Source organism: Mustela nigripes, chromosome 5, assembly GCF_022355385.1.
Source record: "Mustela nigripes isolate SB6536 chromosome 5, MUSNIG.SB6536, whole genome shotgun sequence".
NCBI lineage: Eukaryota > Metazoa > Chordata > Mammalia > Carnivora > Mustelidae > Mustela > Mustela nigripes.
In genome coordinates, this window is record NC_081561.1 from 107,383,054 (window position 1) to 107,397,449 (window position 14,396).

The following is a 14,396-nucleotide window of genomic DNA, read 5'->3' on the forward strand; positions in this document are numbered from 1 at the left end:
ACAAACAACAAGATTTCTTTCTTAGGGATGAATCATTATCTATTGTATATATATACCACATTTTCTTTATCCATTTACCCACTGACAGACACTTAGGCTGTTTCCATATTTTGGCTATTATAAAAATGCTGCAAATGAACATTACAGGGTGCAGATCTCTTTTTGAGATAGTAATTTCATTTAGTTTGGATATATGTCCAGAAGTGGAATTGCTGGATCATATGGTATTTCTATTATTAGATTTTTGGGGAATCTCCATACTGTTTTCCATACTGGCTTCACCAATTTATATTCTCACCAACAGTGCAGAAGCATTCCTTTTTGTTCACATCCTTGTCAACATGTACCTCTAGCCATTCTAACAGGTGTGAGGTGATCTCATTGTGATTTTGATCTGCACTTCCTCAATAATTAGTGACAATTAGCACCTTTTCATGTCATAAACAGCTTTTTAGTTATAACTGAATTTGTTAGAAAATTGTCTAGCAATATCAGATGCTGATGATCTTCTGGAAATTAAAACTTAAGTCAAATACAAAGTTAATTTGGCTTGAATGAACGAGTTTTAAATTCAAAATTCATTTCCCCAAACTTTACACAAATTCATGTCCAAATCTGGGCACCCGCTATTCTATTTGGTTTGTTTTATCATTTTTAAAAATTATTATCATTTTTTAAAGTAGGTTCCAGACCCAATGTGGAGTCCAACATGGGGCTTGAACTAGGACCCTGAGATCGAGACTTGGGCTGCAATCAAGAATCAGACCCTCAACCAATTGAACCACCTGGGGACCCCTATTTTTTTTTTTTTTAATGCAACTGGCATACCAAGAAACTTTAACATCAAGAAAGTATGTACAAACCAGCAACCCTATCTATTTTTATCACAACCATGGCTACACACACCTTGCATCTTGGAATGTCAAGACACTAAGAGAATGACAGAGTATTAACTGTATATTTGAACCACTGTGCTTCTAAAATCCAGGCTGGAGGATAGCCTTCTTTCCCGTCTCAGAATGCTTTTCCCTTCCATTAAATACATTTTTATGTATTTAATACATAAATACAGTATGTATTTATGTAGATAAATACATATGTACATAAATGTCTAGATGTTGTCTCCTTGTATTTCTACAAAACACAGACACACGAAAATCGAACCCTGGGAGGCTGAAAACTAAAAGTAAAGGGAGAAACTAAAAACGCCTCCTGCAAGCTCCCAACAGCTGAATCCGTGGGCGGCGCCACCACCTGGGAGCTAGAGGAGCGGTCAGAGGCCTGAGGCCAGCAACGCACCCGCCCCTGCGTTTGCGGCCTCCACGCTGTAGGGGCCGCTGTGGCAATGAACCTGATGGGCGCTCTGGGCGGCTCTGTCCTGCACGCGGCGAGGAGGCGGAGCTGAGAGGACGCGCAGGGTGGGTGACCTCGCAGCAGGTGAGGGGCGGCGGGTGATGGGCGACGGCGGGGGAACAGGGTGCCCTTCCCCCTACCCCCACTGTCCGGTCCCTGGCGTTGTCCAGGGGGCCGCCCTGTGGGCCTCGCTTCCAGGTGCGTCGGGCCTGACGGCGTTCTCTCCAGCTCCCCGAACCGTCGCTACTCTGTGGACGCCCTGACCCGTCTTTGGGATCCCTGACCTCATAGAGCCCATTTCCCGGCCTTCACATGCCAAGATCCCGGCGCTGGTCCTGCGCCGCCTCACGTCAGGAACCCTCCCACTTCCTGGCCAGTTTCTTGGTTGTCCCAGCTCACCAGGCTGCTCTTCAGAGGGAAGAGGTGTTGTGATTGTTTTCACCTGAAGTGCCTCTTTCCTTCAGTCACGTGTTCCCCCTTGCAGTTCCCCCGCGCAGTTTCTTTTTTTTCTGGAGGCTTCAGATGCATCTGTCTCTGAGTAATAGCCAGCTGTGGTGTAGATACCACCGTATGGGGAGGGAAGTAGTATGCACCACTACCTCAGATTGTAACAGCCGTTGGGAAAACCCTTCTCCCTTACTCAGGTACAGTAAATTCAAGAGATGGAAAGGCACTTTTTTAAACTTTTTTTTTTTAAACATCAAAACAACAAATACAGAATCCATTTAAAAAAACTTAAATGATTATAATTTTATGTTTTGTAATTCTGGTGATAAAGAGTACCATTGGGGGTGAAGTGGAATAGGGGTGGGCTGGAAATTGAGAGACCTGGGTTATCTCACTCTCATTGGCAAAGACCAGTCTCTTTGGGTCTAGGTTTCTGTGTTTAAAAAAGGGAATTGGACTAGGTGGTAAGCATGACAATAGCTGTCATTTATTGAACATCTCTTACATCCTTTAAAAAGTGTTATTTCACTTAATCTACACAGCTGTTCTGTGCAATAGATAACAGTACCCTTTCAGGTGGAAACTGAAGCCTGCAGAGGTTGTTGTCACCTCTTCCAAGACCTCCAGCTTACACATAGCAAGACTGGAAGGAATTTGAGGCTATGCCGAATCCCTTGAAAACACAAAGCCGTCTGAGTCTATCCCAAACTTGTTTATTCTAATTTAAATTCTTTTTGAAGTGCTCTGACCCTGACTGCAAATGATTTTCTTAAATATTAAGATAGTGTGGTATGTGAAACTAAAATAACAAGTGTATTTTATATCTCCACTAAAATAGTTTGTCTATTTTAGAATTCTTTAAATCTTAAAAAAAGGGGGGGGGGGGCTTTGATTATTGCTAAGGTTCATTCTCACTAACATTCTATAATTCTGATGGTTTTGTTTTGACATCTTCTGTTGAGATGCTGATTTCAAAAATGAACATCTGAAGATGAAATTTTTCCCTAAAGTAACTCATAGTCTTTTTATCTTGGTCTAATTTCCATGTACAACATAATATAGTCATACCAGTGAATTGTTCAATATCAGTTGCCAAATACACTCTGATCATCTGCCTGAGCAAAAAATTTAGTAAGGGAGGGAAAATCATCCAAAAATGACCAGTTCTGACTGTCTAGGACTATGTTGTACAGGCTCACGCATTGTGCATTAGTTCCAGGAGGGCACCATTCTCACTCACACTTTGAGGTGTGGATGACACTCATGAAGCTGTGTGAGGCAGCATCCTGTCTCTCTGCTGCTTTCTTTTCCAATCACGTATTTCCTTCACAAGAGGATGGGCAGAAGAAAAAGATGAACTTTTTACCAGGGAGGGACATATGAAGTAAATGCAGCTGAATTTAGATCCTTTTTATTTATGGGTAGGTATGAAAAATCTTACTCTGTTTTTAAAAGACATATAAACGGCATTTTCATATCATTTGTCAGTAGGGGAACAAGAAATGAGTGATGGAAAAAATGAAGAAATACAAGTAGGGGCTGCTGGATAGATTGCACCCGCCAGGGATGGCCCCTTAGATACCTAATTTATTGAGTATTTTGCAAGTGGGCCCACACACAGGCTAATCACCAAATTGCTTCACCAGCAGCAGTGCAGTGCCAGGTTTCGGTCATCCCTGCCAGACTGTGTGTGTGTCTTTTTAACACAATAAATGACTTTTTTTCCCTAGCTTAAAAGTAAACCTATCTTGAAAGCAAGTGTAAGTCGAGATTGATCAGTATCATATGCAAACAAGTTTAAGTGCTTGCTACTTACAGTGGTGAACAAAGAGTGAGGGGAGAAGTTGGACAAAGTAATGGGAGGATCGGAAGTTCTAAGGGAAGTGTGCTAGATGTTAAATAGATGTTTTTGTCTAAGGTACAGTGCATTTGAGCGGTGATGTCAGATTATTGCTCTGCTTTGAATTTATGATTAGTTCTGTGGCTTTTAAAAGTGGAATTTACATTAGCTCTGCACTTGAAAATAGCTTTACTTCTAGATTAAAAGTTTACTTTTGGTGGAGATATTTGTTTTCCCCAAAAGTTTTGACAGTGAACACATCTGTGAACAAACAACTAAGTTTTTGCACTCTATGTACTTTACTTAGACAACCAACACAAGTTGAATTTCTGCTCCAGCCATATATCTGTAGCTCTGTGGGCCAGGCATGTGAAGAGATTCAAAAGAACTTTCTACAGGAAAAGGTTTTTTGTTGTATTGTTTCTTATAGTTGTGTATAACACAATTTTTTTTCTTAATATTTATTTGACAGAGAGACACAGTGAACAGCAAGAGAGGGAACACAAGCAGGGGGGAATGGGAGAGGAAGAAGCAGGCTTCCCACTGAGCAAGGAGCCCCATGCGGGGCTCAATCTCAGGACCCTGGGATCATGACCTGAGCCGAAGGCAGTCACTTAATGCTTGAGCCACGCAGGTGCCCATATGGAACAAATTTTTGACTACAAAAGCCCTTTTTGTACTCAGTAATCTATATTTTTTTATTTAAAGTATAGAATGATGTTAAGATTTCTTTGTTCAATAGATTATATAAACAAATTCATGCAATTTGGGGGAGAACTGCTATAACCTCCCAGTGACTGTGACTGTGACATGCAGCAGTAGGGGCACATGGGTGTCTTAATCAGTTGAACATCCGACTCTTGATTTCAGCTCAGGTCATGATCTCGGGGTTGTGAGACTGAACCCTGAGTCAGGCTCTATGTTCAGTAAGGAGTCTCTTTGTGCCTCTCCTGATCCTCCTCCCGCCCCTTCTCTCTCTCTCAAATAAATAAAATCTTAAAAAAAAAAAGAAAGCAGCAATAAAATTGAACTGTCTTATGCCATATCTGGTAAAAGACATATGTAATGGAAAATGTTACTTATATACTTCGCAGAAAGTATACTTTCCATCCACAAATGATGGAAATTGTGGTACATGAAATCTTTTAAAATATAGTATGATAGGTAATCCCTTAATTTGTAATTGTCCCTTTAATAAACATTTCTGCTAGCTTCCAGTTCAGGTGTTCTTTGTCATTTCTGGTAAAAAGTTTATAATAAATAGTGTATTATTAAGGTGAATATGGATGTCTGGAGATAGCAGTATAATAAGGACTGTCTTGATTATTTACTTCCTTCATTCATTACAAAGAAAACATAGGTTCTGCTAAGGAAAAGAGGAGACCAAGGAATCTTGCAAATAAAATTAAGTCATTACAGGGATGCTTTATATGTCAATTATATGTTCAATTCTTGATCTCAGCTCAGGTCTTGATCTCAGGGATATGAGTTCAAGCCCCGAGTTGGGCTTCCCACATTGGAGGTTGGGCTCCTTGCATTGGGCTTCCTCCTGGGAAGGAGCCTACTTAAAAAAAAAAAAAAAAAAAAAAAAAAATTAAGTCATTACAATTCATGTTAGAACCCTCTTTTTAAAAAAAATTTTACTTATTTATGTATTTGACAGAGAGAGCAAGAGAGATCATAAGTAGGCAGAGAGGTAGGCAGAGAGAGTGGGGGAAGCAGGCTCCCTGCTGAGCAGAGAGCCCAATTCAGGACTTGATCCCAAGACCCTGGGATCATGACCTAAGCCGAAGGCAGAGGCTTTAACCCACTGAGCCACCCAGGCGTCCCATGTTAGAACACTCTTAATCCATACTTTTTACAGACATTTCAATATAGGTTGAATTTCAACATTGAAGATCCCTTTGATTTGATTTAAAAAATTTTTTTGCAATCCTTTGATTGTAAAATAGTGAAATGTCTCTTTCTCCCTCTCTTGTTTTTGGATTTGAGGTAAGGATTGCATTAACCATCCTCAATTCTTGGCAAATTTTATCAGCACAGAATGTAATCACAGAATGATTAACGGTGGTCTGAGGACCTTTCTGTGCTTTACAGTATGTGCCCTCTGTACCCACTTTCCCCATTACCTTGTTTTTCTTCCCAGTGAACAATTTTAAACCATAGTCTGCTAGATATCTTTGTTTTAATTACATGCAGCAGTTTCTCAATAATTGAAGGAAAATGCCACTTTGTCAGTTTATAGTTAGAATGAATGAATGAATGACCTTTGTGTATTTGCCTTTTCAGGCCTTCCTAGTATTTTTATCTAATGCCCCAGTTTCAATTATCAGTATACTCAGGCTGTGATTTAGTCTTAAAGTGGCTGTTGTGTTAACTATTTCCTGCCTCACATTTCTTTTAATGGGCAGAGCTGATTTATATTCTATAATATTGCTTCCACTTAAATGATTGCTTCTTTTTAAATTTTCTTTCCCAGTGTTACAGTTAATAATGTTATTAACTTAAGTCGAAACATTACTGGAACTTAGCTTAGGCATCTGGTGATCAGCATTTGTCACTTAAATTCCAAATGCATTAGTGGTACATTCCATCTACCCTGTTCTCATGGCTGAGAGAGAAAGATGAAATACCAGCGGTTTTCATAGAATGAAATCAAAGCAATAGGAGTAGGTTGTTGCCATAAGAAAGGAGTAGCCACAAAGGAATTTACCATCCCTTCCCCATTTTGTTGACATTTGGGAAAGATTAGGCCGTAGATGAAGAGGAAGTTAAAAGTATTGTTCAGTAGATTATATAAATCAATAGATTATATAAAAGGGATTCTGGACCTAAAGCAGAAGCAAATGCCAGGTCCCTACTAAAGCTATTTTTCTTTTTTTTTAAGATTTTATTTATTTATTTGACAGACAAGAGATCACAAGTAGGCAGAGAGGCAGGCAGAGAGAGAGGAAGGGAAGCAGGCTCCCCACTGAGCAGGGAGCCCGACGCGGGGCTCCATCCCAGGACCCTGGGATCACGACCCTAGCCAAAGGCAGAGGCTTAACCCACTGAGCCACCCAGGGCCCCCCCCCCCTATTAAAGCTATTTTTGTGTGATATCAAGAAGTTAGTTCAGGATGGGGCACCCAGCTGGCTCAGATAGAAGAGCAGGCAACTCTTGATCTTAGGGTTGGAAGTTTGAGCCCCATATTGGGTATAGAGATTACTTAAAATTACTTAAAATAAATAAGCTTAAAAATTTTTTTTAAAGTTAGTGCAGGACATAGGCTCATAAGTAGACCTCTGGGTCAGCAGAAAGCAGTGTATTTTTTGCCAGCCTTGGGCATGATGAGTTTCAAGCAAGTGTATTCTGGCTGAACAAATTTCAGGCACCTTAAGGAATTGTTTCTAAGTTGTCTGTAGTGGGAAAAACAAAACAAAACAAAAAACAGTGTCCCAGTGGAGAAAATCAGTAACTTGCATACAGGGGAAATTAAAAAAAAATTGTTAGTTACAGTTTGAATGATGTTTGAAATGCTGATGAATTGTGTTCTTTGAGTTGCTACGTCATATACCTCATGGCCAAGGTCTGCAAAGTCCTTTGCAGAAGAAGTAAACAAAGCTAGATGATTGCTGTATTCTTGCAGAAGAGGTAAACGAAGCTAGATGATTGCTGTATTCTGCTGTAACACATCTTGGACAGAAACGTGAGACTACTTGTCATTGGCAAGTTGGTTTATCCTCAGTGCTTCAGAAATGCTCATTTGCTCCCCTGTGATTACAAAGCCAGTACACGCATCTGAAGGATGAGAGGTTTATTTAATGAATGTCCAGGAAACGCTGGCAAGAGAATGGAAGGAGCAAAATGCCATATCCTCCTGCTGGTAGACAGTTGCTCTGCCTATAACACACTCCTATGCTTGGATCAGGCATGTGTTGAGTTTTTCCCGTTGAATTGCATGGAGCTATTCTAAAGCTATTAGATGGGGGTATACTTTTCACAGTGAAAGCACACTGCTGAAACAACTCTTTCTAAATTTAAGTGGTGAAGAGAATATAGAAAATGTGATTGCTGAGATCTGATGGTCTGCAGAAGCCATCCACATAGTGAAATTTTGGCTGAAAGCAGGTATGATTGCTATGGAACCCCTGAGGTCAACCTGGAAGACTGCAAACCAAGCGTGGTATTTGAAATACTCTGGTACTTAATTGCCAACTCTCTTAGTCTCCCAAACCAGTTTGATTTTAAAGGCTTTGTGGCTAGAGATAGTAGATGAACTATTTTCCAAGAGTGAGCAAATCCAAAAGTTGCTATAGGAGTGCTAACTAATGTCAGACTGGAGCCAGAAAGTGATGATGATGATGATGTTGATAATGACAGTGACAACCATAACCTCTGGTGGATGATGGAACAGAGAACAGTGAACATTTCAGAAGCCCTGGCAAGTATAGGGAGCATTGAGAATACTTTCCCTTCAAGTAAGTGTTTCTGACAAGGTGTTTATCCAACTAAGTGGTATAGATGAAGTAATCACTTCAACAAAAAACAGTTTTGGGGGAAAAAAAAAAAAAAAACAACTCCTGGAGTGCCTGGGTGGCTCAGTTGCTTAAGCATCTGCCTTCGCTTCAGGTCATCATCTTAGGGTTCTGGGATCGAGCCCCTTGTCCTGCTCCCTGCTCAATGGAGAGTCTTCTTCTCCCTCTGCCTCTCTCCTACTCATGCTCTCTCTCTCTCTCAAATAAAATCTTTTTTTTTTTTAAAGAAAATAGAAAAAAACTGAACTCCTAATTTTCTCCACAATTAATAAAGGTACAAAAATATTGCTTTTATAAAGTCAATAAAATTGAAGACTTGAAGAATCCTTAATTGAACAAAGCCCCAAAGAGCGTTTAAATGTGAATGTTTGACTCTTGTTTTATAACATTTACCATATGGAAGGGTTACAGCATTTCCCCAGAGAATTTTATTCATATTGTCATAATTTCAGCCTTTGGAAGCTCTCTTGGCTACCTTTTCCCTCCCAACTCTCCCTCACCCCTCCCCAGCATTAGATGGCAGGAATGATAAGAATAAGCTTTTGCCTAATGGTATCTAGAAGAGAGTATTCACAAAATGTTGACACTCCAGCTGGGAGAACTGGAAGCCAAAAGACACAGAGAGTTAGAGTGATTAAGAGGAGAAAAGGATATTCAGATGAGAAGATGGCAGAGCAGTCCTTCCCAGAGAGTCGCTGACACACAATGAGGAGTGAAAGTAACTACCTGCCCTTACTGCTTGGTACTCATGCTTGGGTAGGCCAGCAGATGCTGAGCACGGGCCAGGGGGAAGCTGTGGGAGAAACTGAGGAATGCTAGCAGCCCTCCAGCTGTTTCAAGGTGAGCAGTAGTGAAAATGGGAGGAAATGAAGGGTATGAATTACTCCCTGCCCCCTCCTTCCCTTAGTACCCCTTTCATATAACAAGTACAAGGTGGCTCAGACCAAGGCTTCTGTGAAAGTAGTAAAACAACTTTTGCCCGTTTCACCGGTTTGTTCTAAGAGATGGAATATTAAATAACTGTTTTACCAAACAAAATTTAAAGTACTGTTTACAGAGTACATGTTACACAAAGTAATAAAATAATTGGCAATCACTTTGTATATAACTGGACTGGGATTCAAGAAAATGAATGAGTACAGAATGATTTTTTAAAGAACATTATAAAAAAATGGTCATGAAGGGGAAAAAAAAAAAGGTCTCTTTCTTATTTTTAGGTAATAAATCCTCATTAGTCAAGAAGATGTCTTCAGCACCGGAGTCTCCTGGCTTTAAAGAGGAACCATCCAAAGAGAAAGACTTTAGAAACCCAGGGTTCAGAGGGGTCCGTACAACAACCTTATTTCGAGCTGTGAATCCAGAGCTCTTCATTAAACCTGTAAGAAATATATCCAGGATAAGTCATTATGTTCAGTTTAACTAGGCTATCAGAAATAGGAAGTTTTCATTTTATCATGAAAATTCTGTGTTGACTAGTAAGAGCTCACTGAATAAAAGCAGGTGGAAGGAAAACTTTAAATACTGTTTCTCTAAATATACATATAAAACTATTTTAAGGGTATTTGAGAGCTTTAACAATATAGTTGCACATTAATAGATCAACTTCTCAAATTCCTATCTAAAATTTTATTTTAATGGTTGCACTAATTTGAAATATTTTTTGCACTAAAGAAATATTTGTTTGATCAGGCATTATTGAGTAAATAAGATCTTCCATTGAAACAAAACAAAATGAATATCTGATCATTCTTTCTACAATCCCAGCTTTAACTGTATTATTTTTACTTAAGAGATATTGCAAATATCATGAAAAGTTTTAAACATACAATGTAAGGGAGTTAGCTAATCATTTATATTCTTGTTGCAAATTACTGAATATATTTGACCAGTTTTATTTTTACATAAATAGAAATTTATGTAAAAATAAATATAAATAGAAAAAATGTAAATGAAATCAAATATTATATAATATACTTAAATATATTGAATTTTGTTAGAATATTAATAACATAGTTGCCAGTGTAAACTGTTTTAAAGTTAAATAGGTCAGTTTAACAATCAGATCATTAAGTCAAGGTAGAATTTTGTAAAACCTTTGAACAAATGTGTTGTTTTAATTGCCAAGTGTATTTCAAGAGTTGTAGATTTAAACCCCTTTGAGCTTAGGGCTCTTCTTATGTGTCCATCCAAGTGGAAAAGTTTGACCTTTTTCTTTTGATGATTAAGATTTGAAATAGTAATACAACAGATGTGACAGAAGCAGAGAATACTAATTTAAACTTGTATCACTACTGTGCACTCACGCTGACCCTAAGAAACATTAATTTGTTGAGTGTGAACACAAAAAGGAAGATTTGAGTTATACTCTTGACAGGACAAAACATTTCTGTGGAGTTGTGAACATCTTTTCCTATTTTTTTTTTTTTTTCCAATTTCAAAGTTACATCGCTTTGTCTCTTAGGGTCTTGGATTTTTCAGCAGTTAATCAAGATTATTATAACAGCATAGTATCTGCCCCAATCACTAAATTTCTTGAGGTTATAGAGTAGGTTCCCAGAGAAGAGTGTATACATTGTCATTTTTGCTGTACTTAATATATGATGTGAAAATGAAGGGCTTTTTGTTAGTTATCCATGAACTTAGGCAAGAAGAATAGCATATATACTTCATTCCTCACTTCCTAACAAGATTAAGTAATTGAAGGTTTGCCAGTGGGAAGCTTGGGTTGAGGCATGTTAAACAACTTCTTCTTGTCACCCAGATAACAGTGAAAACTCTGAGCACCAGACTCATTTCTGTGCTTCATTTCCCCAGCCTATCTCCCAGACACCACCATCCTGAAGGTGGAGGCCTGAGATCAGGCTGTACACAGGAGAAGAACGGGAGAGGAGAGCAAGAGTCTTTTCTAATCTCTGAATTATCAGGAGCTAAATTGATTGGATAAGGAACTGGGTAAATTGTTATAAGGGAAAAGCCCATAGCAGTGCTAGTGTGGTAATAGACTTGGTGTGTCAAGAGGAAAGTGCAACAGATTTAGGTCTCCTCAAATTATTAATCTTAATTAATGAGGATTTATCATTTTTTTTCTTTGGCAGAACAAACCTGTAATGGCTTTCGGATTGATAACCCTTTCACTTTGCGTGGCGTATATTGGTTATCTACATGCAACACAAGAGAATAAAAAGGACCTATTTGAAGCTATTGATAGTGAGGGACACAGTTACATGAGGAGGAGAACATCTAAATGGGATTAATAGTGCTGGATACTGCAGATGGAACTTCATAAAAGGCTCTGAAATCTTTGAAGGAAAGACTGTGAGTGCATAGTATCAGCTTGTTCTAGAACGTGTTGATGAGGAAAGAAGGTAACAGTTGCAGCCAGGCCTTGAGGCTGTATTCCTTACCTCATTCTTTTTCCATAGAGGGAGCTTCTCAATATTGTTCTTTTATTAAGTCCTCGTGTCAAAGTGCCAGGAGAATGGAAGTCGTTTTGTTAATTATTAAGTTCTGTATAATAAAAGTACCCAGTGCTGTCAGATTTGCAGAGTATTTTTAATATTTTGAGGTAAATTGTGTATTTGCAACTGCTGTGAGGGTTTTGTTTTGCTATTTGCAAAGGCAGTGATCATTTTCTTCCTGGCACAGAACTTGTCTGTATTTATGAAAAAGGAAGAAAAAAAGAAAGAAAGATTGTAAGTAATTGTAAAGCCTGTAGTCCACATTCAAGACAGGTAATTTTTACAGAGTCAGAGATGACTCAAATATTTTGGCATTCTATTTCAGCTATTTTTGTTACAGAATTTTATTTCTTTTGAAAAGGTAGTCCCATTACTACTAACATGAGTAAATGGGAGAATAATTCAATGAAATTGGAGTTTTTCTTTGAAAAAGAAAGTATAATAAACTGGGATATGTTTTTATTTGATTACAACCAAATGTTACCTATTTTAGTTTTTATAAATTAATGTTACAATGATACTATAAACATAAAACCAAATTTTCTTATGGTTATTTTAAAACTAGAACTATTCAACAGATAAGAAGAGAAAGTCTTACTCTCCTGGGTTTACCTTATATAATTTAAATTTTTCTGACAAGGGTTTTGGACATGTTTCATTTATAGAGTTTTACCCTATTTTCCAAATCCCTGTAATTGGGGGGTCAGTAATAAATCTCACTTATGAAATTTTTTTTCACTTCTTATTACCAAGTAACAATAACTGCATTGACAGAGTATAGTATAAGCTACTATGATGACAAATAACTACTTTATTGTAGTTTTGTAAGATATGTGAAAGTGCAATTATGTCTTATTTATAGATATTAAAGAGCTTAACTAGTTACCTATGTGCAACTAAATCAAGTCTTTATTCCTGAGCCCTAAGTATTTCTTTGCTATGTCTCTCTATATAGTATACTTCATCAGTTTAAAATGCACTTAAGTGGTATAAAATGCCTTTTAATTTAAAGTATTATCTTTTGCTTTTGGTTTCCCTCTGTACTTAGGCTGTTAAGCTAGAATTTTTCTATTTTCAGCTTATGCATGTAATGTCATACCATCATCTTTTAGAATTCCTCTGTTATTCAACAAAATAAGTTGATATTTGGTGGGGAGATAGTAGTTAGGTGAATTCTCAAGAGACCAACGCAGCAGCAAAGTGCAGTGGAAAATGCACAGAGCAACCTTAAGCCATCTGACATCTATGTATGTGAATACATACATATTCTCATGTGTCATTTCTGCTATATAGACTTTTATCAGCTCTTCTTATCAAGGTTACTTGTCTTTCAGGGGTGAGGGTTTGGCATGAGAAGAACATGTGTTAAAATCTAGCTTCTGCACTGACCAGTTGTGTGCCTTAGACTGTACACTTAGCCTCTGAGTCTGTTTCCTTATAAGGATGTTAGGGATCCTATATTAAATAGGATTGTGTCATTGCTTTTGGTTATTGGGAAATAAACATATGAAAATTTGATTTTATGTTTATAATATCGTTGTAACATTGATTTACAAAAGCTAGAATGGATAACATTTGGTTGTAATCAAATAAAAACATCATACCTCAGTATAATATACTTGTTTTTCCCAAGGAAAAACTCCAATTGCATTGGGTTATTCTCTCGTAGATAATCCCTATCTTGCAGGTTGGTTATGAGGCTATAATGAAATATTTGTTGACATTTATACAGTGGATTCAGTAAGGTGCACAGCTATGAAAAATAAAGGGAGGGAACAGTCACACTGAGTTTTAGGAACAAGTAACCTAACTACGATACTTTTTTACAGTGTGGTTACAAGTTATACATAGCACAGGCTATGTGTACGCACAGTGTCAAAGGCTGCCTGGCTGTGTATTGATATTCTCATTCATTCCCTAAGGGAAAATGCCACTTTGACACAGTCAGTTGTGTCTAAGAAGGGGATGGTCTGGGCATGAGATGCACAGCATTTTGGAATCAGGGTTCACGTAAAAGGAAGGTCTTTCAGTGTGGGAATCTGGTTGAGATTGGCAAACTCAGTAACATAATAGGTTAGGTCTTGAAGCGAGTCTTCGTAAGTAAACTATTAATAAGTAGTAAGTGATTTTTTTGCCCAGGGAAGTAGTCTGTTGTGATAGAAGAGCTATTTGTCCAGAGGAGCAAGCTGTTCAGTTGATAAATTGGTCTTCAAGCCATTTTCTGAATAAACAGTGTTGTTATTTATTGGTTTGTAGCCTTATCCTCCACAGGGTGACCAATCTTTTCCTGGGTTTTCAGGCATGGAGGTGGTTCTTGGATGCAGGACTCTCCATTTTAAAACAAGCACAACAAATTACTTAACTATGTGATTTTAAAAACCAGGCTTATTAATTTTGAGTGCTGACTAAAGGAAAGTAATTTTTCTTTTAAGATACGGTGATGTTTCCCCATCTTACCTTCATGACACCAAAATGTCATATTTATAGATAACCTGAAAAAAAATTAAGTTCTCTCCTTTGCTGGCCTAAAAGAAATCAATTCTTTAAATAAACCATTTTTTTAAAAAACTTACAAAGTTGCATTTTCTTTCTTTCTTTTTTTTTTTTTTAAAGATCTTATTTATTTATTTGACAGACAGAGATCACAAGTAGGCAGAGAGGCAGGCAGAGAGAGAAGAGGAAGCAGGCTCCCCACTGAGCAGAGGCCCGATTCGGGGCTCCATCCCAGGACCCCGGGATCATGACCTGAGCCAAAGGCAGAGGCTTTAACCCACAGAGCCA

General features: G+C 38.1%; 1 protein-coding gene across 1 annotated transcript; it reads left to right on the plus strand.

Moving 5' to 3' along the window:
* Positions 1-1,357: 1,357 nt before the first annotated feature.
* On the plus strand, positions 1,358-11,695 carry SMIM8 (small integral membrane protein 8). The gene is made up of 3 exons (XM_059399237.1): positions 1,358-1,437; positions 9,375-9,535; positions 11,253-11,695. Exons 2-3 carry the CDS (start codon positions 9,401-9,403, stop codon positions 11,409-11,411), a joined length of 294 nt encoding a protein of 97 aa, XP_059255220.1. The 5' UTR covers positions 1,358-1,437; positions 9,375-9,400; the 3' UTR covers positions 11,412-11,695.
* Positions 11,696-14,396: the final 2,701 nt, after the last annotated feature.

What these genes read in the sequence shown, in the direction of transcription:
- SMIM8 (XM_059399237.1), top strand. Translation starts at nt 9,401, where the DNA reads ATGTCTTCAGCACCGGAGTCTCCTGGCTTTAAAGAGGAACCATCCAAA. An exon ending in CAGAGCTCTTCATTAAACCT is followed by an intron (nt 9,536 to 11,252) that starts GTAAGAAATATA and finishes TTTCTTTGGCAG; the next exon opens with AACAAACCTGTAATGGCTTT.